The sequence below is a fragment of the Stereum hirsutum genome, assembly GCF_000264905.1.
Source record: "Stereum hirsutum FP-91666 SS1 unplaced genomic scaffold STEHIscaffold_3, whole genome shotgun sequence".
Lineage (NCBI taxonomy): Eukaryota > Fungi > Basidiomycota > Agaricomycetes > Russulales > Stereaceae > Stereum > Stereum hirsutum.
In genome coordinates, this window is record NW_006763133.1 from 3,379,176 (window position 1) to 3,405,547 (window position 26,372).

At 50.9% G+C, this 26,372-nt stretch overlaps 8 protein-coding genes across 8 annotated transcripts; 5 read left to right on the forward strand and 3 right to left on the reverse strand.

The window, feature by feature from the left end:
• The first annotated feature begins 150 nt into the window (after positions 1–150).
• STEHIDRAFT_137898 (uncharacterized protein) lies at positions 151–3,566 on the forward strand. The gene is made up of 4 exons (XM_007301378.1): positions 151–452; positions 520–703; positions 768–921; positions 1,012–3,566. Exons 1-3 carry the CDS (start codon positions 259–261, stop codon positions 912–914), a joined length of 525 nt encoding a protein of 174 aa, XP_007301440.1. The 5' UTR covers positions 151–258; the 3' UTR covers positions 915–921; positions 1,012–3,566.
• Positions 3,567–4,294: 728 nt separating this feature from the next.
• Positions 4,295–9,931, reverse strand: STEHIDRAFT_137899 (uncharacterized protein). The gene is made up of 19 exons (XM_007301379.1): positions 9,674–9,931; positions 9,476–9,610; positions 9,323–9,423; positions 8,959–9,274; positions 8,498–8,898; positions 7,956–8,442; positions 7,803–7,909; positions 7,714–7,749; positions 7,609–7,659; positions 7,496–7,560; positions 7,372–7,439; positions 7,231–7,319; positions 7,107–7,174; positions 6,910–7,048; positions 6,721–6,858; positions 5,019–6,658; positions 4,751–4,950; positions 4,509–4,690; positions 4,295–4,450 (listed from the first exon to the last, which is right to left on the reverse strand). The coding sequence occupies exons 1-16, from the start codon at positions 9,882–9,884 to the stop codon at positions 6,305–6,307; spliced, it is 2,766 nt and encodes a 921-aa protein (XP_007301441.1). The 5' UTR covers positions 9,885–9,931; the 3' UTR covers positions 4,295–4,450; positions 4,509–4,690; positions 4,751–4,950; positions 5,019–6,304.
• Positions 9,932–10,116: 185 nt separating this feature from the next.
• STEHIDRAFT_75333 (myosin 5) lies at positions 10,117–16,086 on the forward strand. Its single transcript, XM_007300581.1, has 15 exons — positions 10,117–10,267; positions 10,332–10,461; positions 10,515–10,752; positions 10,805–10,826; positions 10,884–11,078; positions 11,131–11,814; positions 11,873–11,926; positions 11,979–12,775; positions 12,829–13,256; positions 13,315–13,402; positions 13,458–14,622; positions 14,673–15,204; positions 15,263–15,384; positions 15,436–15,537; positions 15,593–16,086. The coding sequence occupies exons 1-15, from the start codon at positions 10,130–10,132 to the stop codon at positions 15,794–15,796; spliced, it is 4,899 nt and encodes a 1,632-aa protein (XP_007300643.1). The 5' UTR covers positions 10,117–10,129; the 3' UTR covers positions 15,797–16,086.
• STEHIDRAFT_51503 (uncharacterized protein) lies at positions 16,054–17,017 on the reverse strand (the record flags this gene model as incomplete). Its single annotated transcript, XM_007300412.1, has 3 exons — positions 16,054–16,275; positions 16,333–16,666; positions 16,728–17,017. 3 exons carry the CDS (start codon positions 17,015–17,017, stop codon positions 16,054–16,056), a joined length of 846 nt encoding a protein of 281 aa, XP_007300474.1.
• Positions 17,018–17,141: 124 nt separating this feature from the next.
• On the forward strand, positions 17,142–19,380 carry STEHIDRAFT_166681 (Gpi1-domain-containing protein; the record flags this gene model as incomplete). The annotated part of the gene is made up of 11 exons (XM_007301380.1): positions 17,142–17,316; positions 17,373–17,517; positions 17,574–17,751; positions 17,809–18,013; positions 18,066–18,168; positions 18,221–18,335; positions 18,388–18,517; positions 18,572–18,778; positions 18,830–18,969; positions 19,027–19,141; positions 19,202–19,380. Exons 1-11 carry the CDS (start codon positions 17,187–17,189, stop codon positions 19,378–19,380), a joined length of 1,647 nt encoding a protein of 548 aa, XP_007301442.1. The 5' UTR covers positions 17,142–17,186.
• A 400-nt stretch (positions 19,381–19,780) lies between these two features.
• STEHIDRAFT_129320 (SNF7 family protein) lies at positions 19,781–20,858 on the forward strand (the record flags this gene model as incomplete). Its single annotated transcript, XM_007301381.1, has 5 exons — positions 19,781–19,792; positions 19,849–20,013; positions 20,102–20,257; positions 20,348–20,563; positions 20,643–20,858. The coding sequence occupies 5 exons, from the start codon at positions 19,781–19,783 to the stop codon at positions 20,856–20,858; spliced, it is 765 nt and encodes a 254-aa protein (XP_007301443.1).
• A 201-nt stretch (positions 20,859–21,059) lies between these two features.
• On the reverse strand, positions 21,060–23,970 carry STEHIDRAFT_50975 (COG4-domain-containing protein; the record flags this gene model as incomplete). Its single annotated transcript, XM_007300365.1, has 11 exons — positions 21,060–21,152; positions 21,215–21,346; positions 21,403–21,504; positions 21,565–21,915; positions 21,981–22,247; positions 22,307–22,525; positions 22,599–22,778; positions 22,837–23,042; positions 23,100–23,331; positions 23,387–23,512; positions 23,581–23,970. 11 exons carry the CDS (start codon positions 23,968–23,970, stop codon positions 21,060–21,062), a joined length of 2,298 nt encoding a protein of 765 aa, XP_007300427.1.
• A 432-nt stretch (positions 23,971–24,402) lies between these two features.
• On the forward strand, positions 24,403–26,210 carry STEHIDRAFT_166682 (glycoside hydrolase; the record flags this gene model as incomplete). The annotated part of the gene is made up of 9 exons (XM_007301382.1): positions 24,403–24,801; positions 24,859–24,987; positions 25,039–25,090; positions 25,160–25,246; positions 25,306–25,429; positions 25,489–25,588; positions 25,663–25,766; positions 25,829–26,045; positions 26,103–26,210. Exons 1-9 carry the CDS (start codon positions 24,640–24,642, stop codon positions 26,208–26,210), a joined length of 1,083 nt encoding a protein of 360 aa, XP_007301444.1. The 5' UTR covers positions 24,403–24,639.
• Positions 26,211–26,372: the final 162 nt, after the last annotated feature.

Genomic DNA, 26,372 nt, shown 5'->3' on the forward strand with positions numbered 1-26,372 from the left:
GTCGGATAAGTAGGGGTGCCACCAGTGCCACACTACGTGACACACGCCCCCGGGCGTTCGGCTCGGTGCGTCGCGGGGGGCGTCGGCCTCTGGTTTCAACAAGAGCAAACAGAAACCGGTCGTGAACTATCGCGAACCTCTCTGCTCACACCAAGAACTACCAAGAATTGAACCTGACCGAGTAGCACTCTGTGACTTTCTCCCTCTCGATTTCTTCTACGGTTCCTCGATAGCCTATCTAGCACTGTTCAACTCTCGATGGCACCACCTCCTCCAGTACCGGACTCTCCTCGTTCATCCCAATCTCCAGCGCCCAGTGGTCCACAAGGCGATCTCGAGCTGGAGCTTCTCGGTCTCGCCAATGCTCTCTATAATCTTGGCACGACCGTCGTCAATGACTCGACGAAAGAGAAGGACAAGGTTGGGTCCGGGAAACAAGTCGGACATCGCGTGTGCGTCTTTCTCTCTGTATCGCGTATCCTACGATGTAACCAAACAAACGGAACTTTCGCGTCACAGAAATGAGGTCGTCCACCACTTAAGCATGATAGACGATATGGCAGCACATATACCGACCATGATACCCATTCAGATTATGTCTGACATCGACAACGGACGCAACCCGACGCACCTTACGAAGGACGGGCTAGAGCGAGCGGCTACTGAGAACCAGTTCATGAACGGAAAGATCAACGCAATCGAGGTGCGCTCTCAGTCTGTCAATGTATTACGAGCGTTAGATTCGACAGCTTTCATCATTCCTCTAGTCATACCGAGCTCTTTTCGACGAGGCTTTGCTTCAAACTTTTCCAGATCTTGCAGAACATCTTACGACCCCCAATACGGGCACAGACGGACAGTCTTCTGCTATCCCCGACAACTCTGTTGCGCTCCATGAAGTGAACGGGAATTGAGAGCCAGGTGAGTTATCTGATCTCATGTTTTACGCTCAGCGGACAGCGATAAACGCTCAAAGTGGGGGACTGGAATGCTGATACGCACCATGTAAAGCACTCTGCACCCAGACCGCGCGCATATTGAGTCTCCTCGACCAGTTCTAAACGAGCACCCTCACTTGTACCCTCGCCATCTGAAACCACCCCCGGCCATCAATCCTACCCACAGGTACCAGATCACACCGCTCGACAGTCAGGTGTCTCTGTCGAGTTCGCCCTACCCACACCCATCGGTCTTGCTCGTATGGAATACCGTAGCAAACCGAACCGGGGATGATATCGGTCGCGTCCATGGAGGCGCGGTACTGGAAGCATCAGCTTGCGGTACATCTACATTTCTTAGCAGTCCTCCGCTTGCAACCTTGCGCGACGTTTTAACGTTTGCGTGCGTTATCAGTGTTGGTTAGCTATGTAGTTCAAACATGTACTGCAGTAACATTCAATATATATTGTACATTCCCTGTTGTTACTATGTACACAACATCCGCCTCACTTATGATCGGCAAGCACGCTCGCACGACCTCGTTGACTGGACGTGTGGTCCAAATCCCTGGCAAGCAGGTTCCAACAAGGTACATACCATCACGGTTCACACGGGAATGCAAAACCGCAAGTTCCGTGGCCTCAAGAGACCACGGGTACATACAGCGCATACAAGCAAAAGAACCGATCATTTGGCCTACTGAAGGAAAAATATACGCGAAACGAAAAGACAATCATCACTACGAAAGCGATGGAGGTTTGGAAAAAATTTGGTGACACCACATTCACCTCGCTCTCCAAGCCACCGAAGTGGACTTCCCCCGCTACGCTACCAGTGCTTTCGCACCACCGCCACTCTCCCTCTCGACTTCGGTTCCAGGAGCACATCGGCTTATTCGCACCGATGCACCCCCTGCACCTTACAACCCTTTTACCCATCGCGCACCACATCGTACCTTTCGGCTTGAAGACAACTGAACGCGACGGAACTTTGCTGCTCTTGGGACGGAGAACAAACGCGTGACTACTCCGGGTGACTTCGTCTCGTTCGGCGAACCGAGCGTACAGAGCTCTGCTCGCTTATTCTGAACGAACCCACAGAAGTCGCTGTGTCTTTCCTGTACGTGCTCCGAGCGGCGACCTCTTTCCTCGATCAGACCCGAGGACAACGCATCTCGCCACGACTGCGTCACACCAAAGACCGGAGTTCCTGCTGGTCCGTCCAATCGGAGACCCGACGGGCTTTCAACACACGGCCAGCTGCATTCACCACGAATCGAGAGCGAGAACGGATCTCTATTGCGAAACCCCGTGGGGAACACAATTCTGATCGGGTGAAGCGAGTAGCATCGTGGAGGAAAGGAGACCATCGGGGCGATGAGACGGGGCACAAACAACGGCTTCAGGTTTAGCAGATCGGTGGGTCAACAAAGCGAGGCCCGCGTGACTGAGAAGAAACAGGTCTGAAGAGCCACTGGAGAACGGAAGAGCACAAACGAGGACTGGAAGGAAAGCTCGAAGAATAAGGTCTTAGCAGTCCTAGCTGTATGACAACGATGCACCCAGAGGCCTCGAGAATGAACCCACTATCGCCCAAGATGCGTCTGCAGCAAGCTCAACGCCTGTGGTTGTCACGAGTGTGGCATCAAGGTAATTGGGATGCTCGATGAGAAGCCAATCGGTTGGGTGGAGGATAACGCAGTGTGCCTTCCTGTGTGCAGATGGAAGGGCGACAGTTGGGGGTGGATGAATGTGCTAGAGGATCCCCTAGTTGTGCACCACACAACAAGTCGCTATAAGAGTCACGATCCCTCTCGTCTCGTACCAAAGCACCTGACGCACGACACTCCTACACTATCACGACGTCCAGCCAGTGCTTTTCTGTGTGTTCCCTATGCTCAGGCGAATCATGACCACCCTTGGGCCCACGCCCCGCCAATCTCCAAAGCCATGCAGTTTAATTTAATTTTAGGACCCCTCCCTCAACCGACTTGTCGCATTTCTGTGAAGAAAAGCTACGAGACGGATAAGATGGCCCACGGAGAGTAAAGCCACGTAAAGATCTCCGGGTTCGAGCGAAACAATAGGACAGCAGCCCTATGACCACTGCCCAACGCAAACACTCGGGAAGAGTCTGAGACTCGGGCTGCCTGTGTTCTGTGCGGAAAGCTCGTTTGGCACTCCGCAGAGCAGTAGTTCTCGTCCGTCCGCCCGTCGAACCTCGTCAGCAATCCGTTACGCGAAGACGGCAATGCAAGTATTCTGATTACGGAACGACACCAGGGAAGTAAGACCTCGCGAAGAAGTCTGTATGTATCCTGGTCGCCAGACACGGTGCTCCCGCACGATGATGAGCCTGTGCGTAACCCACTCGTCCTGTACATGTCACGTACAATACAGTAGAACACATCGCGAGTGCAGAGTGCCGCAGTCACTATCCCTCATAACCCCTAGGATCCCGTGTCATCCCGGTGTGGCCTTCCTTATCAAGAACGAGAGCCGTCGGGTCTACATGAAAGCGTGCATCCTCGACCTAATCTTGACCCGAAGATCATTTTCGGCGAGCGATGGGGGCATTCTGTATGTGTAGACTGCGACGGGCTCATTCAAGAACCAGGGTCCCGAGGCCACACGGACAGGGATCTGTGTGTCAGGTAGAGAGATAATGGCTGTTATCGGACAACTAAGCACCTTTAAGCAGATGGTATGGATGACAGCACAGGAGTCGATGCAAGCGATAAAGGCTCAAAATCATGCAGAGAGCATCTGCCACGACGCGTAATTCGAATTCAGACACCCAAAATCGACGCGCATCGGATTGGATAAGAATCGACAAATGGCTGTCGTCAGGCCATAAGGAACGAACGGGACGGGAAACTACCTCGAGCAAAAAGAAACACGGACGAACCCATAAGCACTTAGGTTAGATGTCATTCCATAGGTTACATGGAATGCATAGTGTTGGCTAAGGAGGCGGACGGTTTGTGGAAGAGCGGGTGACACGTCATGAGCGGGTGACCGAGGTCATCGAAAAGGCACTGAGCTTCAACGACGCCGAAATACGAAGGAAGTCGAAGGCAGCTAGGGCGAGGAGGGTCTTCGACAGATCGGACGACGAGCTTGATGATGGTGGACGGTGTCAGGAAGCAGAAGCGGACGCGCCGCCTTTTGTAAGCGCTCAACGCGTCCATCACGTGGTGCGCGAGCGCACGGCAAATGCCGGACAGCGCGAGGCGAGCGACGAGCGTTGTCACTGGTGTGGCCCTCGCACTTCTGGTCAAGATAGATCGCAGCTAGCTCAATATGTCTTCCCTTGCTGGCGCGCTCGCTTCTCCTCCTCCTGCCTTAAACTTTCAGCAACCAAAAGCTGAAACAGACGATCCTGTGATACAAAGTGAAGATGTCGATATGGATACCCCTGGCGCCGCCAGCCAAGGCGACGAGGATGAGGACCAGGAAATGGGCGACCTCTTTGGAGAAGACAATGAGGTCGAGAATGCTAAACAGGACGAGTATGTTAATCTTGCAACTGCTTTCGCTACTGAGGACTAATACACCGAATAATCATAGTACAACCACCGGCCCTGAAACCAAATCTCCTTCCCCTGTTGAGGGTCTCTCATCCTCCGCTCGCAAGAGAAGGCAGGAGTTGGAGTACGAGGAGGAAGACGAAGCTCCCCCCGTTGTCGAAAATTTGCTCCAGGCGGAAGTCAACATCCCAAACATCCCGGTGCCTAAGAGCTCGGACGGTCAGGTGCGTCCTTACCCTCATCGTACCCATGAACTACTTACTTACTTCGTCGTTGATTGACAGCACTGGGTCATTCGGATGCCTAATTTTGTCAGAGTAGACTCAAAGCCGTTTCACCGAGACACTTACATTGGACCGGAGCAAGATGAGGATGCTGAGTCTTCGCTTCCCAAGGCACCTGAGGAACGAGACATGGGCATCAAGCTTCGCGTGGAGAATACCATTCGCTGGCGATGGGTAAAGGATGACTACGGTGAAGATGTAAGTATAATGTACACCATTCTCTCCTTTACCTATCTCATGTATGCCTTTCCTTTTCACCTTCGCAGCGACGTCAATCAAATGCTCGCGTCATTAAATGGTCGGACGGCACCACGAGCCTGCGGCTGGGCAAAGAGTACTTCGACATGTCACAAGTGATCGACAACTCTGCTGCCTCCGTTCGCCATACGTTAGGCGCTTCACAATATCAGTCCCAACTCTCTCAGTCTCAATCACAGTCCCCAACAAAACCTGCCCGTACCGCCAAATCTCAAGGTCTCACGTATCTCGTCGCGCAACACAAGCGTGCTGAGATCCTCCAGGCTGAAGCCATCATTACTGGATACATGTCTCTCCGACCGACCGACATGCAATCCGAGACTCATCGTTTGCTCGTGCGTGCTGTAGGGCAGAAGAGCAAGACAGCAAGGATGCGGTTGGCGGACGACCCCCAGATGGATCCGGAGAAGGAGAAGCAGGAGCTCATGAAGGCTGCGTCGAAGAAGCCTCGGAAGTCGAGGGCGGACAGGGGTGACCCTGATGATAGAATGGGACAGAGGAGGAAGAGAGCAGCGCCAAGAAGAAGGGCCGGGGATGATATGTGGAGCGATGACGATGAAGAGGAGGCGGAGTTCGAGTTGTCGGAGTCCGAGGGTGAGAGTAGCCCGAGGAAGAGGAGGGCAGGTGCACCAGAGGAGGGGAGACGGGGAGGGGAGTATCAGGAAGACGACTTTTTGGTGGCGGACTCGGAGGAAGAGGGTGGAGGTGGTTCGACCGATGGTGGTGCCGCTCGTAAAAAGAAGAGGCGCAAAGAGGACCTGGATTCAGAGGATGAGTTGGAACGGTTGGAGTCGAAAATCAGTCAGCAGGAGGAGAGACGAAAACAAGCTCAACAGAAGCAGGAGGCCGGTGACGAAGCTCGGAATGTAGAGGAAGAGAAAGAAGACGCCGATATGGAGGTGGAGAGCGAGGAGGAGGAAGATATTCGGATACGCACAGCGAGACGAGGCCCTCGAAATGCTGCACGCAGGGCTTTCTCAGATGAGGAGGAAGAGGAGTGAGGCAGACCTAGGCGTACTCTTTTCCTCGAAAGGTCCTCCACGTCATTGGCATTGCCAAGTTTACCTGCTCCTCCTTCTCTTGTATACTAGTGTGCCTTCCACATCGAAAGCAGAAATGCTTTAGGTACCGTCCTTCCAAAATGAGTGCTTTCCATGCATGCGATGTCTATTCCATTGATGAGTATCACGCCGTAAAAAAATGTATGTAGGTGCAGGATAAAGCCATAAGTTCGTAGAGATACACGATATGCAGATGATGGCCGAAAGTATGGCTTATACTCTGCATGGAATTATTACAAAGTGCTATACCAGCCCCTGTTCGAGTCCTCTGTATCATTCACACTTATCGTCCTCCACGTTGGCTCCTCCGTCAACCATGCCGCCGTCCCGAAGAGTGCTCTCGAAACATCCAGCAGGGTTTCCATCGTGTCAACGATATTCTTGAGAAATTCGATCTCGGCCAGGGAATAGATGAGGGGGAGGCCGAGGGCGCGGGGATCCCGGGCGCGTGCTTCGTTTATCGAGTCTTCGATGTGGCCGACAAGCGTTTTGAGGGCGTGTCGGGAGGAGGGAAGATATTGAGGGAGTGGACGTCGGCAACGGAAAGAAAATTCACAGGCGTGTAGGGATAGGCAGATACAAGAGACCTAACGGCAAGGAAAGGTAGACCGTGAGCTGGGTAGGCATTGCTAGGAAAGAAGAGACGAACAAAATCACGACGTTCTGAAAATACAGTGGATATGGTTTCCTTGACTGGTATGTTCTCGCGGACTTTTCGCAGGCCCGTCATCAAATCTAGCATAGTCTGAAGTTGGGTGAGGGTTTTCCTATATTGACGCATAGGTTTCTGCGTCCGTCGTCAGTGCATGTATACGTATGAAAATGTGCAGATACAGACAGGAATCAAGCTTAGTTCATCGTTCATAGCGTTCAGGAGAAGAGACAGTCGGTATAGTGCGCTCCGTATTTGCTGCTCGAGTCTGAGAGCGGTTTGGCGGTTGTCAGGAGTGAGATAGTAGTGACGCTGGAAAAGATCACTGGAGACGGCCTTGAGTGTGCGAATTGTAATAGCCATAAAGCGCAGATTTGACTCACCGCCCAAGAGTAAGATACAGTTGACTCAAGAGATTGAGTGTCCGACTTGAATCTGAGAGATACAAAACCTAGCAAGTGATGAATATTAGCTACCACATGATACTGAATAATATTGAGGACTAACCCGACAGTGACGTGGATACACTAGAGTGTTCACAAGTAATGCAACAACAATGCCGACTCCAATCGTAAGTGCTCTCAATGCAGCGAGAACTACATCGATATATGTGAGAAAAGAACAGGCCGGTACAGAGTCATTGCTCACCAACTACTGGAGTGGTCGAAGACAGGCTCAAATAACGCGCAAAAACAATAGGTGGTAGAGTGATGTTACTGTGAGGGAAACAGCGTTCAGTGGCAACGTTACGTGGGAATAACGGTGTACACACGCCACAACTCCAAGTGAAGGTATAGAAGTGTTCACTATAATCCAGCTGAAAGGCAGATCGGCAACCTGAGGGGTATTCAGTACCATGTGGCACATCATATTAAAATAACTGACCGTCACAAACAGGACTAGAGCGTATGGATTAGTATGGCAAATGAGCCACGTCTGCGACGAAGGCATGAGTGTCTCCTGAAGTCAGGGGATGCATGCACCACTTACGACGTAAGCGTAGACAGCTCCGATGATAGTCCCAGACTAAGGAAAATGTATCAGTGAGTCTTAAATCTACAATCACAGAGACATCTTACTATTCGAAGATATCCAACATGCCAAGTCGCACCAGTATTTGTCTCCAGAACCCAGACGTAGCTGATGATCGCCCATTGTCCGTGTATATACGTAAACCATCGCTGTCCTATAGAGCTGTTAGGGACATCCTACACTCGAACGTTCGCACTCACCTGGGCTCCCAATGGGAAGGAACGCCGGAAGGCTCAGTAACGCAACTCCAACCGCATTCTTGGTCGCATGTTTGATATGGCTGGAATGGTGTATGACTCTCAAAAACTTGGAGAGCGCGAGTCGGGCCCGTAACACCTTCCTTGCTGCCCAAAAGCCGGATATCCATGAGCCGAGATGGAGTATGTGAAAGCCCGGTTTGTTCTTGTATGGAACTTCGGTGACGGGTATCTTATGAGGATCAATTCCAGGATATGCTCGTTCGGCGATACCTTGTCGAGCTTCTGCAAGACTGAGAGCTGATTCGGGATCGACATGTCGATGCTGCACCTCTTCTGGTATTGTGTCCTCGTCATTTATCATCGTAGAGGGTGGGAGACCGAGCCAGGCCCAGGTTAAGCGAGGGTACCACAGACGGGTGCGGGACTTGTCGTAAACTGTTGTCATATTGTGAGCAATTATGAGTGCATGGCGAAGCTCATGAGCCATCTAGCCGTGAACAAGAGTTAGATTGGGTGATCCAGCGGTCACTGTGACCACGTACTTGTAGTAGAGAGATCATGAAAGAGCAGGAATCCGATAACTCCTTAGAGAGCTTCATCCCACCTGGGACAGAACGGTGACTAATGTCAATATCGTCAAGGTGCCGCTTTAGGTTTTCGCGAACTCCATCCCTGGCCTTTATCAGCTGTGCTTGTGCATCTGCGATGAAATCTTTCTCCGATGACAATGAAACGGTGTGGAGCACAGAGTGTTCAAAACAGGCGACAACGGACTTTTCCGCTATCTTCATAGCATCGAGAATCGCATGGCCAAGGTTCAGAGCCGGACTCCGAAATGTGGTGATAGTTTGGGATTGAACGCAGCCTGTTAGAGCTCCGCTAAGCGAAGACATCTCACGACGGAGGTGCTCGATGATACTGATGAACGGACGAATCGATTTGACTAAAAGTGGACAGATCAGAAAAATGGAGGATAACGGAACTGTGGGGTTCGAACACGAACCACTGAGTCGGCCGACACGAAGTTCAAAGGCCGCTTGGGAGTATGAGGCGTTGAGCATGACTGATCGCTTCAAGACGGCATCGAGGATGGGCCTGTGACCACCAGGACCGTATTTCAGAGAACCATCGGTGCTCTCGTGTCCCAAACCCTCGTCAAGGGCCAGCGATAGGCTGTCGTGGAGTTGCGACATGCCTAACGCAACCTCCCTCGCGAAGCTGGTGGAGTACCATGTGAGAAAGAGCATCCCACTGAGGAGGCAAATGATGGCAGGGCACAAAACAATCCAGATAAAATCGGTGGACAGTTCAAATTTTCCCTGACCAAAACATTAGTACTAGGCCTTGAGCGAGAAATGGTCGCATACCTCTGTTTCGCCAGCATCTGTGGTAAGAATCCAGGTGGCAACCAAGCAAGAGATACGTGCGGACAGGGTAAGGCGGGGCAACCGGCTCTTGCAGTAACCCGCTATAGATCGAGTCAGAACTGCAGGTTAGGCATTGACGAATCGCCTACCTACCGACGAAGCAGATCAGAATCAAGAAAACAGCAGGTATGGTCCTTGCGCGAGCGGAATCGTCAGGAAGAAGGGATGCGAGATACCGCGACGAGGTCGAGACCGAGATGGCGACCAGAGCACCACCAAGGTTGAGAACTAAGCGGACGAAGTAAATTAGGATATCAAGAAGAAACAGCTCAGTCTGACAAAAAAGATCACCAGTAGCTTCGACTTGTTGTGCAATATTCTTCTGCACGCCGAATACGAGCTCCTTAAGCGTCAAAACCAGGAAGGTATAATCCCCTCCGAACCGAGAAAAAGGACGTATGACGATAATCACCGAACATATGAAAGTAGATAACAAACGAGCACAGACACGCCGTGTCAGAATTACTGAGAGAATAGCAGATAATTTGTGCAATGTAGACATAGGTGCATGTCGTGCAGGAGGTGGCCGGGTCCAAGATACCTAGAAGCTTGAGACGGTTCTAAAGCAGGATAAAGTTAGTGGAGAAGGATGGTCCATGGAGCTGCGCAGTGCGCGACGCGACGGGGAGCGCACGTGGCATCACGTGTTCGTAGTATAGCGAGGGACTGGATTTGGGCAGTGCGCTCGTACTTCTGTTCTTGCCTGCTTCCCTTCCTCACAACCACGCCCCTCTGCCACGACGGACGATGGCAGAGAACATCTACAGCAAGGGGACCAGGGTCTGGTTCGCTGACAAGGACCATGGCTGGATTTCCGCAGAGGTTACCAACGTCGTCAAGACCGACGACAAGATCAAGCTGTCCTTCGTGGACGAGCGGGGAAAGGTCCGTCAACACGCATTGACTCGCGATTCATAAAATCTCAGCTCAGTCGTCACTTATAACGTAGGAAATTAATATTGACACGACCGCTAACGACATCAAAGCAGGCAAGGAAGACTTGCCCCCGCTACGAAACCCTCCTTTGCTCGAGACCGCAGATGATTTAGCTACTCTCTCTCACCTCAACGAGCCTTCAGGTGCGTGTTCTGCACGAGTTTTTGCGTTCGGCAAGCAGTCAACTTGTATCCAGTGCTTCACACTATTCGGAATCGATACGCGCAACATAGTATATACACCTACAGTGGTATCGTCCTCATTGCCGTGAACCCCTTTCAACGCGTTACTCTCTATGGGTCCGAGATCATTCAGGCTTATAGCGGTCGACGGAGAGGGGAATTGGAACCCCATCTATTTGCCATCGCGGAGGACGCGTATACAGCCATGATGAAAGAAGGTATGGGCCAAACCATCATCGTTTCCGGAGAGAGGTGAGTGTATTTTATTTATTACTTCAAGTCTTGTCTTATAGTGTTTCTTCAGTGGTGCCGGGAAGACAGAATCTGTAAGCCATCCACATCGTCGAGTCCTGACCTCGTGGATCATGATTCACCTCCTCTAGGCCAAATTCATCATGCGTTACCTTGCCTCCGTCAATCCTCCGGAGTCCACTACCAAAGCAAGGACCAAAGCGTCATTGGACGAGTCCAGTGAAGTCGAGCGGCAGATTCTTGCCACTAATCCTGCTCTGGAAGCGTTCGGTAACGCGAAGACGACCCGTAACGACAACTCGTCGCGTTTTGGAAAGTATATCCAGGTATGTAGGGACTCGTTTCAAGATACAGAAACATACTCATCTCGCGTTTCAGATCTTGTTCGATGGCAAACAGCAAATCGTTGGTGCTCGCATCCGGACTTACCTTCTGGAGCGTTCCCGTATTGTTTTCCAACCACTTACCGAGCGGAACTACCACATCTTCTATCAACTCTGTGCTGGCGCACCGCTGAAGGAGCGCAAAGATCTTGGCCTTGACTCCGACATCAACAAGTTTCACTACCTCAAACAAGGTGGCCCGTCTTCTACACCAATCGCAGGCGTGGATGATGCAGAGGAGTTCCGTCAAACACAGCACGCCTTGTCCACCATCGGTATTGGTATCGAAAAGCAGTGGGCGGTATTCCGACTGCTGTCCGCACTCCTCCATCTCGGGAACGTCCAGATCACAGCCTTGCGCAACGACTCTTCGATAGACGACAATGACCCTGCGTTACTCCTTGCCACCCGATTTTTGGGTGTCGATAAGGCCGAATTCAAGAAATGGACTGTCAAGAAGCAGATTACGACCCGCTCAGAGAAGATCATCAGCTCTTTGAATGCGGCACAGGCGACCGTTGTTCGTGACAGTGTGGCCAAGTTTGTGTACGTTTGTCTATTCGAGTGGCTGGTCGCGATCGTCAATGAGAGTCTTGCCGGAGAGAATGGTGAGGCAGAGAGGCGGGCAGAAATGTTTATTGGTGTGTTGGATATCTACGGTTTCGAGCACTTCCAAAAGGTCGGTGACACTGCTCATATGTTCTGTACTGGTCAATCACTCACATGTTCTCGATCAGAATTCCTTCGAGCAATTCAGCATCAATTATGCCAACGAAAAGCTGCAACAAGAGGTAATCTTACATTTGTTCCTCCCCGGACTGCATCACGCTAACTTGAATTCAGTTTAATGCACACGTCTTCAAATTGGAACAAGAGGAATACGTCAAGGAAGAAATCAACTGGACATTCATCGACTTCTCAGACAACCAGCCTTGTATCGATGTCATCGAGAGCAAGCTGGGTGTACTCGCTCTTCTCGATGAAGAGGCTCGCATGCCTTCCGGTTCTGATGCCTCCTTCCTTCAGAAGCTCTACAACCAACTCGGAAAGCCCGAATATAAGAATGTCTTCAAGAAGCCCCGTTTTGGCAGTTCAGCATTCACCATCGCCCACTACGCGTTGGATGTCACGTACGAAGTTGACGGCTTCCTGGAGAAGAATCGTGATACCGTTCCCGATGAACACATGAATCTTCTTGCTTCGACCAAAAATCCTTTCCTTCGCGAAGTTCTCGACGCTGCTCTCGCTTCTGCCAAGCCTCCAGACAGCCCAAACCCAGCCTCTCCTTCTGCGTCTGACTCTGCTAGTGGTGGCTCACGTCGCGCTTCCCTTATTCCCGATCCCGGACGTTCTTCGCTCGTTGGTGGCTCGAACGCCGGTGCTAAGCGACCGGGAGGAGCGGTCAGGAAGCCTACGCAGGCCTCAATCTTCAAGGCGTCGCTGAATAACCTTATGGACACGCTCAGCATCACGAACGTCCATTATATCCGTTGTATCAAACCAAACGAGCAGAAGGAAGCCTGGAGGTTCACGCCACAACAGGTTTTGAGTCAACTTCGTGCTTGCGGTGTGCTAGAGACCATTCGTATCAGTTGCGCTGGTTATCCCACCCGATGGACGTACGAAGAGTTTGCGGAGCGGTAAGTCGTCCATTCCCGTCATTTTTCACTGTATTCATCATGACTTCGTGTAGGTACTACATGCTTGTGTCGTCCGCGCACTGGGGCCCCATGATTCAGAAGCTGGAGCTCCGGGAGCTCTGCTCACTGATCCTCGACACTACTATCAACGACCCTGATAAGTACCAGGCTGGCAAAACCAAAATCTTCTTCCGAGCAGGCATGCTCGCCGCGCTCGAGTCCCTGCGCTCGGATAGGCTGAACTCGATGGTCACTGTTGTTCAGAAGAACATGCGTCGCCACATGGCTGTCAAGCACTATCGAGAATTGCGTGCAGCGACGATCAAGATACAGACTTGGTGGCGAGGAATCATGGCGAGGCGTTTGGTCGAATTCGTTCGACGGGAGACTGTCGCCATTCGGTTGCAAAAGATGGCTAGGAGGTTTGTTCAACGGAAGAAGTTCACGGATATTAGGACCGCTATCGTTCGCTTCCAGAGTCGTAAGCTTCTAGGAATCGTCAGTCCGATATTCCATGTGATCCTCATTTTTTCACCCAGGTGTCCGTGGCGCACAGGCCCGACGTGGATTCAAAGAGAAACGTCATCGACATGCTACCGTCAACTTGCAGAGCCTTTTAAGGGGAATGTGCGTTCTTCCACGAATTAACGGTCGGCCATTCTATGCTAACAACGCTGTCCAGGCTTGTGCGGCGACACTTCAACACCGATGTCAAGCACGTCATCTATCTTCAGTCTTGTGTTCGTAGACGACTGGCCCGCAAGCAGCTCAAGGCTCTCCGACAAGAAGCCCGCTCCGTCAATAAGTTCAAGGAGATATCGTACCGCCTTGAGAACAAGGTCGTCGAGCTCACGCAGAACCTCCAAACACGTACACAGGAGAAGAAGGAGCTTCAAGGGAAACTTTCGATCCTCGAGCAGCAGTTACAGAATTGGCAGACGCGACACGAGGAAGCTGACGCCCGTGGCAAGCAACTTCAGGCAGATCTGGTTGTCGCTCAGGCTATTGCCACAGAACGTGACGAACTCATCCGGCAGAAAGACGACGTTCAGAAGCAGCTCGAGGCTACATTGGTCATCGTAGAAGAGAGGGACAGCGCTGTTCAAAAATTGGAGGCCGAGATCGCTCGCCAAGCTGCCCAGCTAGAAGCTCAGCTCAAACAGATCGAGACCGCGCCACCACGGGTTGTCGAGGACCCTTCTGTCATCGCGACGCTCAAGAGCGAAGTCAACAATCTCCGCGAACAGCTCAATCGCTCGTATGCCCTCAATGCTCTGACCAAGGGCGCTCGCGACGCCCCCACTTCGCCCACTTTCGCTCCTACCCTCCGTGCTCTCGAGAATAATCCTACGAATGGCACCGTCAATGGAGGCCCCCCGCCCGTCAACGGTACTTCAGCAGGCAGACACCAGCGGAGACACAGCTCTGCAGGCGTATACGGCATTAGTCCAGCCGACTACCGCACGTCTGCTGACGAGCTTATGACGCTTGTCAAGCGTAGTCAGAATACCAACCCCCGTGCTGTATCTGTCGCTTACAACGGCGAGGATGGTCTTCCGCGGATGCGGGCGCAGAACGGTCTGTCGAACATCTACGACGATCCTGCAGAGGAGAAGATTCGCCTGTTGCAAGACATAAAGCACCTAGACGAGGATGTGCTCGACGGCCTTATTAAGGGTCTTAAGATACCACTGCCTAGCCTTACAAACCCTTCGGCTGTGAAGGAGATCCTCTTCCCTGCCAACCTCATCAGCTTGGTCACGAACGAGATGTGGAAATACGGTCTTATACCCGAGAGCGAACGATTCCTTGCGAACGTTATGCAGACCGTACAGGCTCATGTCATGGTGCGTAGATTTGTTTACTGTGTAGGGTCGTTTCTGACAATGCCAAATAGGGTTTCCCTGGAGAGGATGCTATCATACCCGGTATCTATTGGCTTTCGAACGTCCATGAGATGCTCTCATTCATCTGCGTCGCCGAGTCCGATATGCTGCAAGGCATCGGACCTGGTGAAGAGAACGCGGTGCGTCCATTCGACTGGTCAGACTATGAGAGACTTGTCTCTGTCGTCAAACATGACTTGGACAGTCTCGAGTACAACATCTACCATACGTGGATGACGGAGACGAAGAAGAAACTCTCGAAAATGGTCATCCCCGCCCTCATCGAGAGCCAGTCATTACCGGGCTTCATCGCTAGCGACGGTGGCGGGCGCCTCTTCAACCGCGTCTTCAATTCGAATAGCCAGCCGGCGTTCAGCATGGACGATATCCTCAACCTACTGAACAAGGTCTGGAAGAGCTTGAAGAGTTATTATATGGAGGAGAGCGTAGTGCAGCAGGTGGTGACGGAGCTTCTGAAGCTCATCGGTGTTACGAGTTTCAATGACCTTTTGATGAGGCGTAACTTCTCTTCGTGGAAGCGAGGTAAGTCTTGCCTGTTATGCACCCTTGAAGAGATCAACGACTGATGATATCGATACAGCTATGCAAATCCAATACAACATCACGCGCATCGAGGAGTGGTGCAAGTCGCATGACATGCCAGAGGGCACACTACAACTCGAACACTTGATGCAAGCAACAAAACTCTTGCAGCTCAAGAAGGTGAGCACTCTGATATTGTTCCAGTGAGCTTGAGCTCATAGCATCCTCCAGGCGACTGCGGCGGACATCGAGATCATTTACGATGTCTGTTGGATGCTCAGTCCCATGCAGATTCAACGTATGTGCACAAACTACTACGTTGCTGACTATGAGGTACGTTTACAATCCTGCTTAGATGCATACCACTTCCTGACCAAACCCCTTGCAGAACCCTATCTCTCCTGAGATCTTGCGCATCGTAGCCTCCCGTGTTGTTGCGAATGACCGTAACGACCACTTACTGCTGCCCGAGGCCGAAGAGGTCGGGCCTTACGAACTTCCTCTTCCCCGCGAGGTTTCTGGCCTCGAGACCTATGTCCCTGCATACCTCAACGTCTCACATCTTCGCCGTCTAGCTGCGCTGGTCGCATGATGAGATTTACCGCTTATTCCCATGTCTCTCGTCTCGTCTTCCGTTCATCGCACCGTATATTTGTTCTGTCGTCTATGGGATCTTCGACTTTCTTATAGTGTATCTTTTCGGATGAATCGTGGATGCTCTTAGACTGATTAGTGCTCGTGCTGCAACGTACATCCTAGGGATAACTTGTTGATCGCGCCGGTAAGAACCCCGAGGAGGGCCAGCAAACTTCGGTCTCTCTTTCTACCCTGAAACATTGCTTTGTGATATCACCAGGATGGTGCCATCATCAACCTGGTCTGCAAGCGGTAGGTCGTTTCGTAGGGTTGTGATCTCGTCTCCATTGTTGGCAACTTTCGATAGCCGTAACCTCTGGAGAAACGATTAAGATGTGTCCAAATGGTAGGGTCAGAAGGAGTGAAAGGACGAACTGGTGTGGTCTTGCCGAGTTGTGCTGTCAGGAGATCGAGGGCTTTTCCGACACCAATGGTCTTGGAATAAATATGAGTCGCTGCAGCCCATTGGCAACGCGGAGCTATTCGCCTCACCTTGCGGAACCAAAATACTCTGTCCTTGCCTTTCGCATCGACCTCATCCTTAATCTTGACATGCAAGCGTTGGTCAATCAAGATCGTGTCTGGCTTGTCCTTGGGGTCACCGGGCACTGCTCGATGGCGCATCTGCATCAGTTCAATCTTTTGCAGTTGTGCCAATTTCTTGGGGTCCGTCGGACGTTTCTTGGGTGCTGTATTAGAGGCTGATGAAGAGCCAGTTCTGCCCGCTACTTGGAAGTGTTTTGTGAGAAGAGCATGAGCTGCCTCATTCTTCGCAGGATTTTCTATCAACGGCACTGGGCAAGAGTGAGAGGAAGGTTCTCGGTGACTGGCAAATGAGAGTGTGTGAGATCACGAAGCTCAAATGGCATAATGAGCAGGATATTTACGATGCACAGTATGCGAGATTACAGCGAGGGCACAAGGCAGGTACACGGTTTGTATCAGAGCTCCTCACGAAGGCTTCTAGACTTGGTTTCTTGCAATTGACCGAAGCACACCGCTGGAGCTTATCGAGGGCTGGTTGCGGTGTGGCAGTAAGATTGATAGGACAGGCATGGTCATCAGGAAGGAAGTGTTTCCTGCAGTATTGCTTGTCGCAGAGACATCGTATTGGAAGGAGGTCCAATTCGTTACACGAGCTCAAAGAACAGTGGGCGCCAATGAGAGGGAGATCCATGGTGGACGCCACAAAGAAAGAGATGTCGGCAGTATCCGGACCAGCCGAGCTTCCAATTGTGGCGTCACGGTGTAAGTACAACCTGTTCCGAACCTCGCTGTCTCAATTTTACTTCTTGTGATCAGTGGCAACAAAATTCATCCTGTCTTCCCGTCAAAGCCGCTCTGAAATGACGGCTAATTCTAGCTGCTTTGTATGCTTCCCGGAAGAAGATCTCGACATGTCGGGGTACATATATGGTTGGAGTCGTCCAGCTATGATCTGTGTTGCTGGCGTTATTCCCGGAGCCGAGCTGGAGGGTAAACCAACATCCTATACATTTGAAAGTATGTTGCTCATGGGTTTACTTCTCTAGAACATGCACAGCAGTATCTTGAACGTCTTTTACACCATCACCAGCATCAGAGTGATTGTTGTACACCTCCGACTATCGTCGGACGATACAAATTTTCTCCAAATAGCGCGGCCCCTGAGTTCTCCATCCACCATATCGATGGAAAGTGCGTTGCACATTGTTTATTGGCTATACGCATCTATTAATGATGCATATCATCAGGCCTTTCACTGTCATTCATTATCAGCGCTCGGCGTTTGGTACTTTGACTATGCACAGTGATCGAGAGCTTCCTCTGCTTGCTTCACACCAATTGTTGAAACCCCAGCCCAAATACGACATACCGGATTCAGCCCCACGACTTGCACGGGCTGGATTAGATGAGGGCGTCCTTGCAGAGGTATTTACATAAATACTGTGATCGGTTGTCTCTCGCTCAATGTCCTCCTATTCTCAGTTAAACTGCGCTCAGCATCTGCAACCCCGCTTCCGTGTATCTGAGTCGTGGGTGACGAAGACATTAAGTTATATGTCTTCTTCACTCTGGAACCGAGGAATATCGACCTTTGGCTGGAATAGACACTGGGTGTGGGACCTTCATTGCAGCTGGCTGAAGACGTGCTGCTCACTGTTAGCACCTATCGTACAAGTATCATATTCATGTAAGCTCATTTATTACCCCGTCAAACGCTTCTAGATGACCACCGATGTTAGTTGCCCAGATCTTCGCACAATTGCGACTATGCATGGCCGTCCCTTCATACCTACGCGAGGTCTACCAGGATAGAGAACTAGGATCTTCGGTTGAATATATACAGTACGTTTCACATTATTACGTGTGTAATCAGGCTTATCCTCTGAGTTGTCAGATTAAACAACACGATGTGGTTGCTGTTTAACGACCTCATACTCGGGTTTGCACTTGGAAGTTTTATTCGCGAGGGGTACCCTCTCATTGCGACGCTCGTTAGTACGAATTTCGAGGTGCGCACCAGTCATTTTCAAATTAGACCCGCACCTCAAGCAACTCTCGCAGAAACTATTCCTCGAATTCATGACAAACGGGCTCATTTGGTTGGATGCATGGCCTGCGGGCCTGAAGCTCAACAATGAGCTCAGTCATTTCTTCTGTCAAGCTTTCTTAGGAGCTGTAGGGCTTTGGAAATGTCAGGTCATTTAACCTCCGATGTCACCCTATCCTCGACTGAACTGTGGTCCAGATCTTTTTCAGGAGGTATCCCCATATTTAGCGGACTTTACCTATTTCATCGGTCTATCCGGCTATGGCGGTCTGACTGTGCTGCTGTCAGTCTTGAAGGATTCCCTGACCCTTTCGACTTTGCACGTAAGAATCGGCTTTCTGCTTTGGAAAAGGGTTGTCACCTATCAGGTCACTACTCTTCGTTCACTATGGAATCTGTTCCGGGGTCAGTTGCCACATTCTCGAATGCTGCACATAAAGGCTAACTGCAGATAAGGCAAAAGGCATAACATGCTCCACAATCACATCGACTCATGGCACTACGAGATCGATCAGTTGCTGCTCGGCACAATCTTGTTCACGCTCTTTACCTTCAGTTTGCCTACCGTCCTGGCATACGCCGCACTCTTTGTGTTTGTGAGTTCAGAATTACTTCATATGCATCATGAGACGGTGCTCAACTCGATATTATAGTTAAATGGCATCATCTATACCATGGACCTGGTTTTGACCCTGCTTCTGGCGTTGATCAAAGGTTTCCCCCTTTTCCCTTTGCTTCTTAAAGCCAAGGATCCTCGAAGGCTTCCAGGTAAGCAAGGAATTTTCTGAAAGTGTACAGTGATTGTTGGCTAGAACAATATCTTTCTAGGCACCGTATACTTTGTACTAGAAGGCAAGGGCGACTCAAAAAGACTGGTTCTCAAGGTGGAGTGCATCCTTCACCGCGGGTACCAGGCTAAAGCTGAACGTTCCTCTGCTCACAATCCAGCCACAATACATATCCGTCTCTTCAATACTGTCGAACTATGGGAGGAAGTGATAATATAGAGTTTATATATTGGGTTTTAACATTATACTGTATTTCTATATCATCCAGAATTTTCCAAGAATTTTTCAGAGTGAAGGCAGTGGCAGTGGCGAGTCGCCGGTTTGGTACGACATACTTAGAGGCGTGAAACTTGAAGATAGACATCGTGCTGTTTGGGATGCAACGTGACATCTAGTCGCTAGAGGAGTGAGTCTCTCGTAGGTCCATCTTGATAATGTTGCTCGGGTAGAGAGCCCCAGGATGATTTAGAAAGAACCAGGAGACGCCCGGAAGGGAAGTGTATAGCTAAGTGCAAATTGGATGACGTCGCGACTCAATATCAAGCGCGACCTGTATCATCGCCTTGACTGCGAACACGCATCTCCTCCAACTTGACCTCGTTTTTACGCGTTTTCGATCATGAATATCATCGTATGTCGAGCTATCCGTCAGCCTTGTTCTCTTATCCGACCTCTTATGCCATATAGGAAACACTCTTTGGCCGAACGGTCACCCCAGCAGAGCGTCTGCGCCAACATCAACGCGCCCTCGCGAAAGCGCAGCGTGAGCTCGACCGGGAACGGACGAAGCTCGAGCAGAGCGAGAAGAAGCTCATCATGGATATCAAGAAGAGTGCGAAGGCTGGCCAAATGGTGCGTCTCCTGTTCCCCATGCCTCCGCTGGAGTTCAAAGCGAAGGGCTCAAATTGTTGGTCGTATGTACGATTCTTGGCCGGAGTAGAACGCATGCAAGATCATGGCGAAGGACCTTGTGCGGACGAGACGATATGTTCAGAAGTTCTACCAAATGCGAACTCAGCTGCAGGCGGTAGGCTTGCGCATACAGACGCTGCGAAGTAATCAACAAATGGCGGACGCGATGCGGGGTGCCACTCGGGTGTGTCTCCCTCTCTCTCTCCACTTCTCATGATAAACCCTAATCGCTCCTTACGCACCTACCCTACCCCTTGCTTTCGGCCGTACATAGGCAATGAAGGGGATGAATCGCGGATTGAATCTACCCCAAATACAACGGATCATGAATGAATTCGAGCGAGAAAGCGCACAGATGGACATGAAGGAGGAGATGATGAACGATGCCGTAGACGATGTCATGGACGACGACCTAGAAGACGAAGAAGAGGAAGGTGACAAGATTCTGAAGGAAGTACTCGATGAGATTGGAGTCGGCCTTTCTCAACAGGTGCGTTGTTCATCTATCCCTCTATCAACCAGAATTTCAGTGTTAATGAATATACATCCATTGTTCACCGCTGCCGTAGCTCGCCGATGCACCAACAGGGCTCGCGAGTGCCTCACCACTCACTGAGCGCAAAGCCGTTGCCCTTGGAGAGGGACACGCCGCACCTTCTGGTGGTGGGCCCAAATCTGGGGGCGACTCGCCTGGTGGCGGAGGTGGCGGAGGTGGCGGTGGAGGCGCAGCACTCTCCGACGAGGATGCCCTTCAGGCACGTCTGGATGCGCTTCGAAGAGGATGAGACTTTGTATACCCTGGACGACTCAGACTATGCTCTTGCTATTATCTCTTCCTTTCTCTGGCGCAGTATTGCTTCCTGAATGCATAACGCGTATCTGTATTTTTTGGCTTTTCCTATGGGTCTGGTGTAATCAGGTGGCTTTAAACACACCCAATCTAGGTACTTTGACAATATGAACTTGGCACTGTAAATCATGTCCTGTCACATTTTGAGGCCTGCGATCGTCCTCGCCTCCTGCTCTGTTAATTTCCACGGAATACCAGAACTGCTGTAAAACTCGTCTACATCTTCCTCCTGTAGCATGAATGCGAATCAACGTGCTGCCTGATGGGCATTCGACTCATAAAAAGACATACCTGGTCCAGATTAGCGATCGTGGAGATCTGCTGCAGACGCACAAACTTCTCGCGCACGTCGCCGAAGGCAGTCTGAGAAGAGAGATGAGTAGTTATGGCTCGCAGGTCCCGGTCGAGGCGAATGGCACCAAGCTACACCCTCACATAAGCTTCAGGAGTAGCATGAAAGGGATATGGGTTTGCTGTACCTCGCTATAACGAATGCTCATAATGTACTTCTCCCATGGGCGTATGAGGATGTCCAGCGCGAGACCGAAGAAGAGTCTGAAGTTGCCCTCGGTGAAGGTATCCTGGTATAGTTATATCAACATAAGCTCTGAGAAAATGTCTTAACGCATCCATCCACACACCTTATACCCTTCCACGAGGCCCTCCCATGCCTTGACGAACCGTTTCCGCACGACGTCTTGATACTCAGACTGGTTGTAGGCGTCCTCATCGAGGACGTACGACACGTCCTTGTACACGTCGGTAAGAAAGGTGCGCATTTTAGGACGGAGGAGTTGGTTGAAGAGCTGTTCGATGCCAGAACGAAGGACGGAGCGGAACTTCGGGACCAGATTATTGAACGCAGAGATACTAGATTTCGCAATAGGTGCTTCCTCGTTCAAGAAACCTTGATCAATCGTGGGCGCCGTAACGAGGTCTTTGATGAGCCTCTCCATATGCGAGGACGAGATGTCGAGGTCGTTCAAGAGAGTCTGAATGGTCCATGAATGAGATCAGTATACCGTAGATGTTGGTGGAAAGCGTGAAGGTGGCGTACAATGAAGGAAAGCCGACTCTCCCTCTCCGCCTTCTCCCCACGCATGGCCCCAGCCGTCCTATAGACGTCGTCCATCTTTCGCTTGATGACGCCTGCGTAGTCTCGTTCGATGACATCTCGTAGCAGAACAGATGTACGCTCGAGTGCACGAGGAGAACCAGTGGAGATAAGGCGTGTGAGGACAACTTTGAGGATGTAGAATGCGTCATCGGGAGTTGTCGTGGTTGCGGGCGAAGAAAGAGCATCGGGAGTTGAAAGACGGTGAGCCTGGGTGTGTATGTCAGTTTCCGGATAGAGTACAGGTAGTGGAAAGGGGACCGACGTACCTTCTCAATCGCGCTTCGAGTATACCAGACTTCAAGAGGGGTGTAGTAAGCACTCAGGAGGTCGTCAAAGAGTTGATTACACGCTGAGGAATCGACCATCTTGAGTGCCTCGGGAATAACGGGTGGAGGCAATTTGGAGTCTATTTCCGGATAATTCTGTGTTGAGGGTACTGGGGTTCCACCTCGAGGAGTCACTGTTTGACCATCAGGATCTTGTTCCTCAGAGTCAGGCTTCATGGCGTGAAGATGCGATAAGTCTCCACATGAACAAAATCTCGTAGAGGGCACATACCCTCAATCTGTCATAGAGAAACCGTCGGAATAGATTCCATCGACTGGCCATGCCCGCTGCTTCCGATATGACTTTGTCAATTTCTCGTGCGTCGACTTCATCTTCAACAGCAGACCCTTGTGTAGGCTGCCGACGATTGGCTGGTGAGGCGGCAATTGGTGACGGAACAACATTCGCAATCTCAGAAAGCTGGTGCCAATCAGGATGAGCAAGGGGGAACAGAGTTTTATGTATTTACCATTCGCTTCATTGATCGTTCCTCTTCCCAACTTTCTGTCAAGCTTTTGGCGACACGGTCGCATTCTTGGAGCAGGCGTACGATAACGTTGACCATTTTCCCAGCACCGTAGTACTTCTCAACCACAGGCTGATGCTGATCGATGATCATGGCGATACTCTCAAACAGAGCGGTTAATGATGTGATATAATACAGAGGCGAGGAAGCTAGTAGGTATTTGGTGAGTATTGTTACATTGACATGCGAGATTTTATAGCTCTCACTTTTGGCCGACGCTGGAGGCCGTACTTTGACGAGGTCGACAACAAACGCGGCATAGGCCTCGAGACCTTCTGCCTCCCATCCTATAGCGGGGAAGAGCTTAAAGAAGCGCGTCGTGGCGGCGGCATCCCTTGCTGCGGTGGCTTCGTCAAACTGGCGCCTAAAAACGTCTAAGAGTGTGTCTCTCGCTGCCTGAAGTGTCTGTGCGGGTGGAAGATGACTTTCTGACGTAGGCTGAGTGACCGCCATTAGTACATTCTGTATACTTCGAAGAGGCGGTTTCACTAACGACAGCGGTTTCTGCGAACGGCCCTGAGATGACCTCGTCCGGTAGCGCCATGGCGCGCGCACAGTGTCGGGTGGCAGACTCCCAGTCTTGGCTCTCCATGGATTTCTGAAGAGCGGATAAAGATGACTGTTGAAGAAGGTGTAGAGCATGAGGACAGATGGCTGGATTACTGACAGTAGGTGCAGAGGAAGGACCTTCAGCTCCATGACCTGGCCGACCCTTTCATTCGCTTCTCGAACTCTTCTCATCTCTTCATCTAGCGTTCGGACACGCCCTCCGACGCGTTCTGCAGTACGTGCTGTGGCGGAGACCTTGTCGGACAGGAGTGAGGCTTCAGAGTATAAGTCATCAATACGTGGCGCAAGGGCCTGGACGCGTGCTAGGGAGTCAAGTATGGGCTCCTGAGACGAGAGAAGCTGGGAGAGTGAGTCTGAGAGTTCGGATTCTTCTGACTGAAGCGAGGACAGTGCGGAAAGTATTTGTGGAAGGGTAGTCAGTGAAGCCGGAGAAGGACGCGGAGTGTCTGTCGGCGATATTGGTTGGAGTTCAGTGGTGCCATTTTGAGCGACGACAGCGCCATTCATTATTTGGTGTCGAGCAGTGTGTCAAGGCCTGTAAGTGGATTGGATATGCCAATGGTCGAGTGCTTGCTTGACGCGACCGATCATAACATGTGCTGACGTAACGAAGCCTTTGGTCAACACGCGCAAACAGAGTCAAGAATAACGCCGTGTCATGATCATCAGTAGCCGCTACCATCCGTCTCGTCCGTCCTCTGCAGCCAGACCGACAGATTAATACTCGTGCAGTTGCCGGCGAAGTCTTTTAGTAGGTTCTCCTGTACTTGTCGCCGACACGGTCTGGTTTCTCCAAGTCATGCATACCCTGGATACTTATCGAGAGCTCAGTGGATCAGCTCTCAACCTGATACTCTCAAACGTGTGAGAGATGTTATTCGGTTCATTCTTATCACACGACGTGATGCGCCTACCATACATTAGTTCCCCGCTGCTGTTCTTTGGCAAGGATGCACGGTAACGAACCAGTTCCGTTCTATAGTTCAACGACGTTTCACGCTGTCGAGAAGCACTTGTATAGCCCCCAGGCTACTTCTCATCACGGTTCAGAGGACTGCCTCATGCGGCGGTTTGTTTCCATAAGGAGACCGGAAAATCTCCGGTCTTAGCATACAGGTCTTCACTCCGTATAAAAAGCTCATCGCGCAACACTATTGTGCATCCTTCAATCTTTCAATGAAGGTCTTCTCGGCCTCCTCCCTCGCTTTGCTGGCTCTATTGGCACCGGGTGCTCTGGCCGCATCGTCGTGGGCTGGTGCAAATAACTACTACGCCTTCAATCTACCTGATGATGACAGACACACTCTTCTCGACGCTATGCAATCCGCAGGGATGAAGGTAGGGCTCTCAGCCTCTCTTGCTGTCTTCAGGGGGTTAAATATCATCTTTGATCAGGTTCTAAGGACCTTTGGCGGTCTGCCAGCGAATGTCAAGAACAGTGGCAATCCTGGCGTTCCAGACTTGGAGGCTGACGGCTTCGGGCAATGGAACGACAAGGTCTTGACGCAGATAGATCAACTAATGGTGAGATATATTGCACATATTCGTGCTTTCACCATTTTGACGCTCGATCAGGTTGATGCTCAAGCCCGAGGGATAAAGCTTCTGATTGCCTTGCATGGTGGAGGTGAGCTCATAGGCTGTTATCTCTTGTGTCACTGTCTAAATCAACTACGCACATGTATGTTTTGTTCAGAAAATTCGCTCGATGGTACGTCGCAAAACAGTGTCCCGGACGTATACGGGACCCAGTACCATAGTCAGGGATTCTACACGAATGAAGGTCATTGTTCAGTATTATCGTAGATGGGTTGACCTGCATCCTGACAATATTTGTTATAGCCGCCATCGAGCACTTCAATACGCGCATCACACACATCCTCAATGGTCATAACAATACACTCGTTGATGGCAAGCCCTGGTCAGAGCTATCTGACTACATCTTCGGTTTTGAAGCCCAGAATGAGTACGTGCGTTATGGTGTCTTTATCCCGTTTGTAACTGAGTCGTTGTATTCGGTCGCAGGCCCATGATCAAGGAACCATCGAGTTTTTATCAGGAGAACCTTTCTTGGATCTGCAAGACAGCTTCGCAGATCAGGAACAATGTTGGCAACAAAAATCAGGTGCATCAGCCCCATATACCTCTCATATTATATGGAAAGAAAGAGGCTAATTTATAACACGTAACATTCGGCAGTTAATCCTTACCGGGGGCGGCAATGCCGGGGCTAGTGTGCAAAGCTTGTTCTTTGGGAGTTCCTGCGCCGATATTGACGTAGTCGCGATTCATGACTATACCGAGTGAGTGTACACACAGCCATTTAGTGAATGAGGGCATTCTACTGACACACCTTTACTCTCAGCGGCTATGACAGCTACATGAAGAACGCTGTCTCTTCCGCTCAGAGTGCTGGGAAGAAGCTTCTGGTGGAGGAATGGGGCTCAGCTTACTCTTCGGACGACTCTTCCAGGATCTCCAATATGAAGAGCAACGTTGACAAGATAAACTCGTATGGCGTACCCTGGATGTATTGGGAGCCCATCCCGGGGACTGACCCCCACCAAAAGGAGGATTTTGAGGTTCGTAGCGAGTCTTTCCCTCAAACAGTGAATATTCTGATGATCAAAGGATACTAGGTCCAAGTCAACGGTGGAGATGACTGGACTACTCTGGTATCCTCGGCTAAGGATACTCGCAAAGTCGACTCTCCATTCGACTTCTCGGCCTCTCTGCCGCCGAGTTGAATCTGCTCTGTCTGAACTCCCTCAAGTATTGAATAGACTAGTATCTTTGTATTTGGGTCACATATTGCTGGTAGCTGACACACATTAATTGTCAGTGTGCATATTTATATGTCTGGTTGAATATTGTTGGGTCCGAAACCAAGACAGAGACTTCACCATGCC

Bases quoted from the DNA above. Each gene is read 5' to 3' on its own strand.
- STEHIDRAFT_137898 (XM_007301378.1), top strand. From the start codon at position 259: ATGGCACCACCTCCTCCAGTACCGGACTCTCCTCGTTCATCCCAATCT. The intron at 453-519 runs GTGCGTCTTTCT...TTCGCGTCACAG, and splicing joins AAACAAGTCGGACATCGCGT to AAATGAGGTCGTCCACCACT. The intron at 704-767 runs GTGCGCTCTCAG...TCATTCCTCTAG, and splicing joins GAAAGATCAACGCAATCGAG to TCATACCGAGCTCTTTTCGA.
- STEHIDRAFT_137899 (XM_007301379.1), bottom strand. From the start codon at position 9,884: ATGTCTACATTGCACAAATTATCTGCTATTCTCTCAGTAATTCTGACA. The intron at 9,424-9,475 runs GTAGGTAGGCGA...CTCGATCTATAG, and splicing joins GATTCTGATCTGCTTCGTCG to CGGGTTACTGCAAGAGCCGG. The intron at 7,049-7,106 runs GTGAGTCAAATC...GGCCGTCTCCAG, and splicing joins CTGTATCTTACTCTTGGGCG to TGATCTTTTCCAGCGTCACT.
- STEHIDRAFT_75333 (XM_007300581.1), top strand. From the start codon at position 10,130: ATGGCAGAGAACATCTACAGCAAGGGGACCAGGGTCTGGTTCGCTGAC. The intron at 14,623-14,672 runs GTGCGTAGATTT...AATGCCAAATAG, and splicing joins CCGTACAGGCTCATGTCATG to GGTTTCCCTGGAGAGGATGC. The intron at 15,385-15,435 runs GTGAGCACTCTG...AGCATCCTCCAG, and splicing joins AACTCTTGCAGCTCAAGAAG to GCGACTGCGGCGGACATCGA.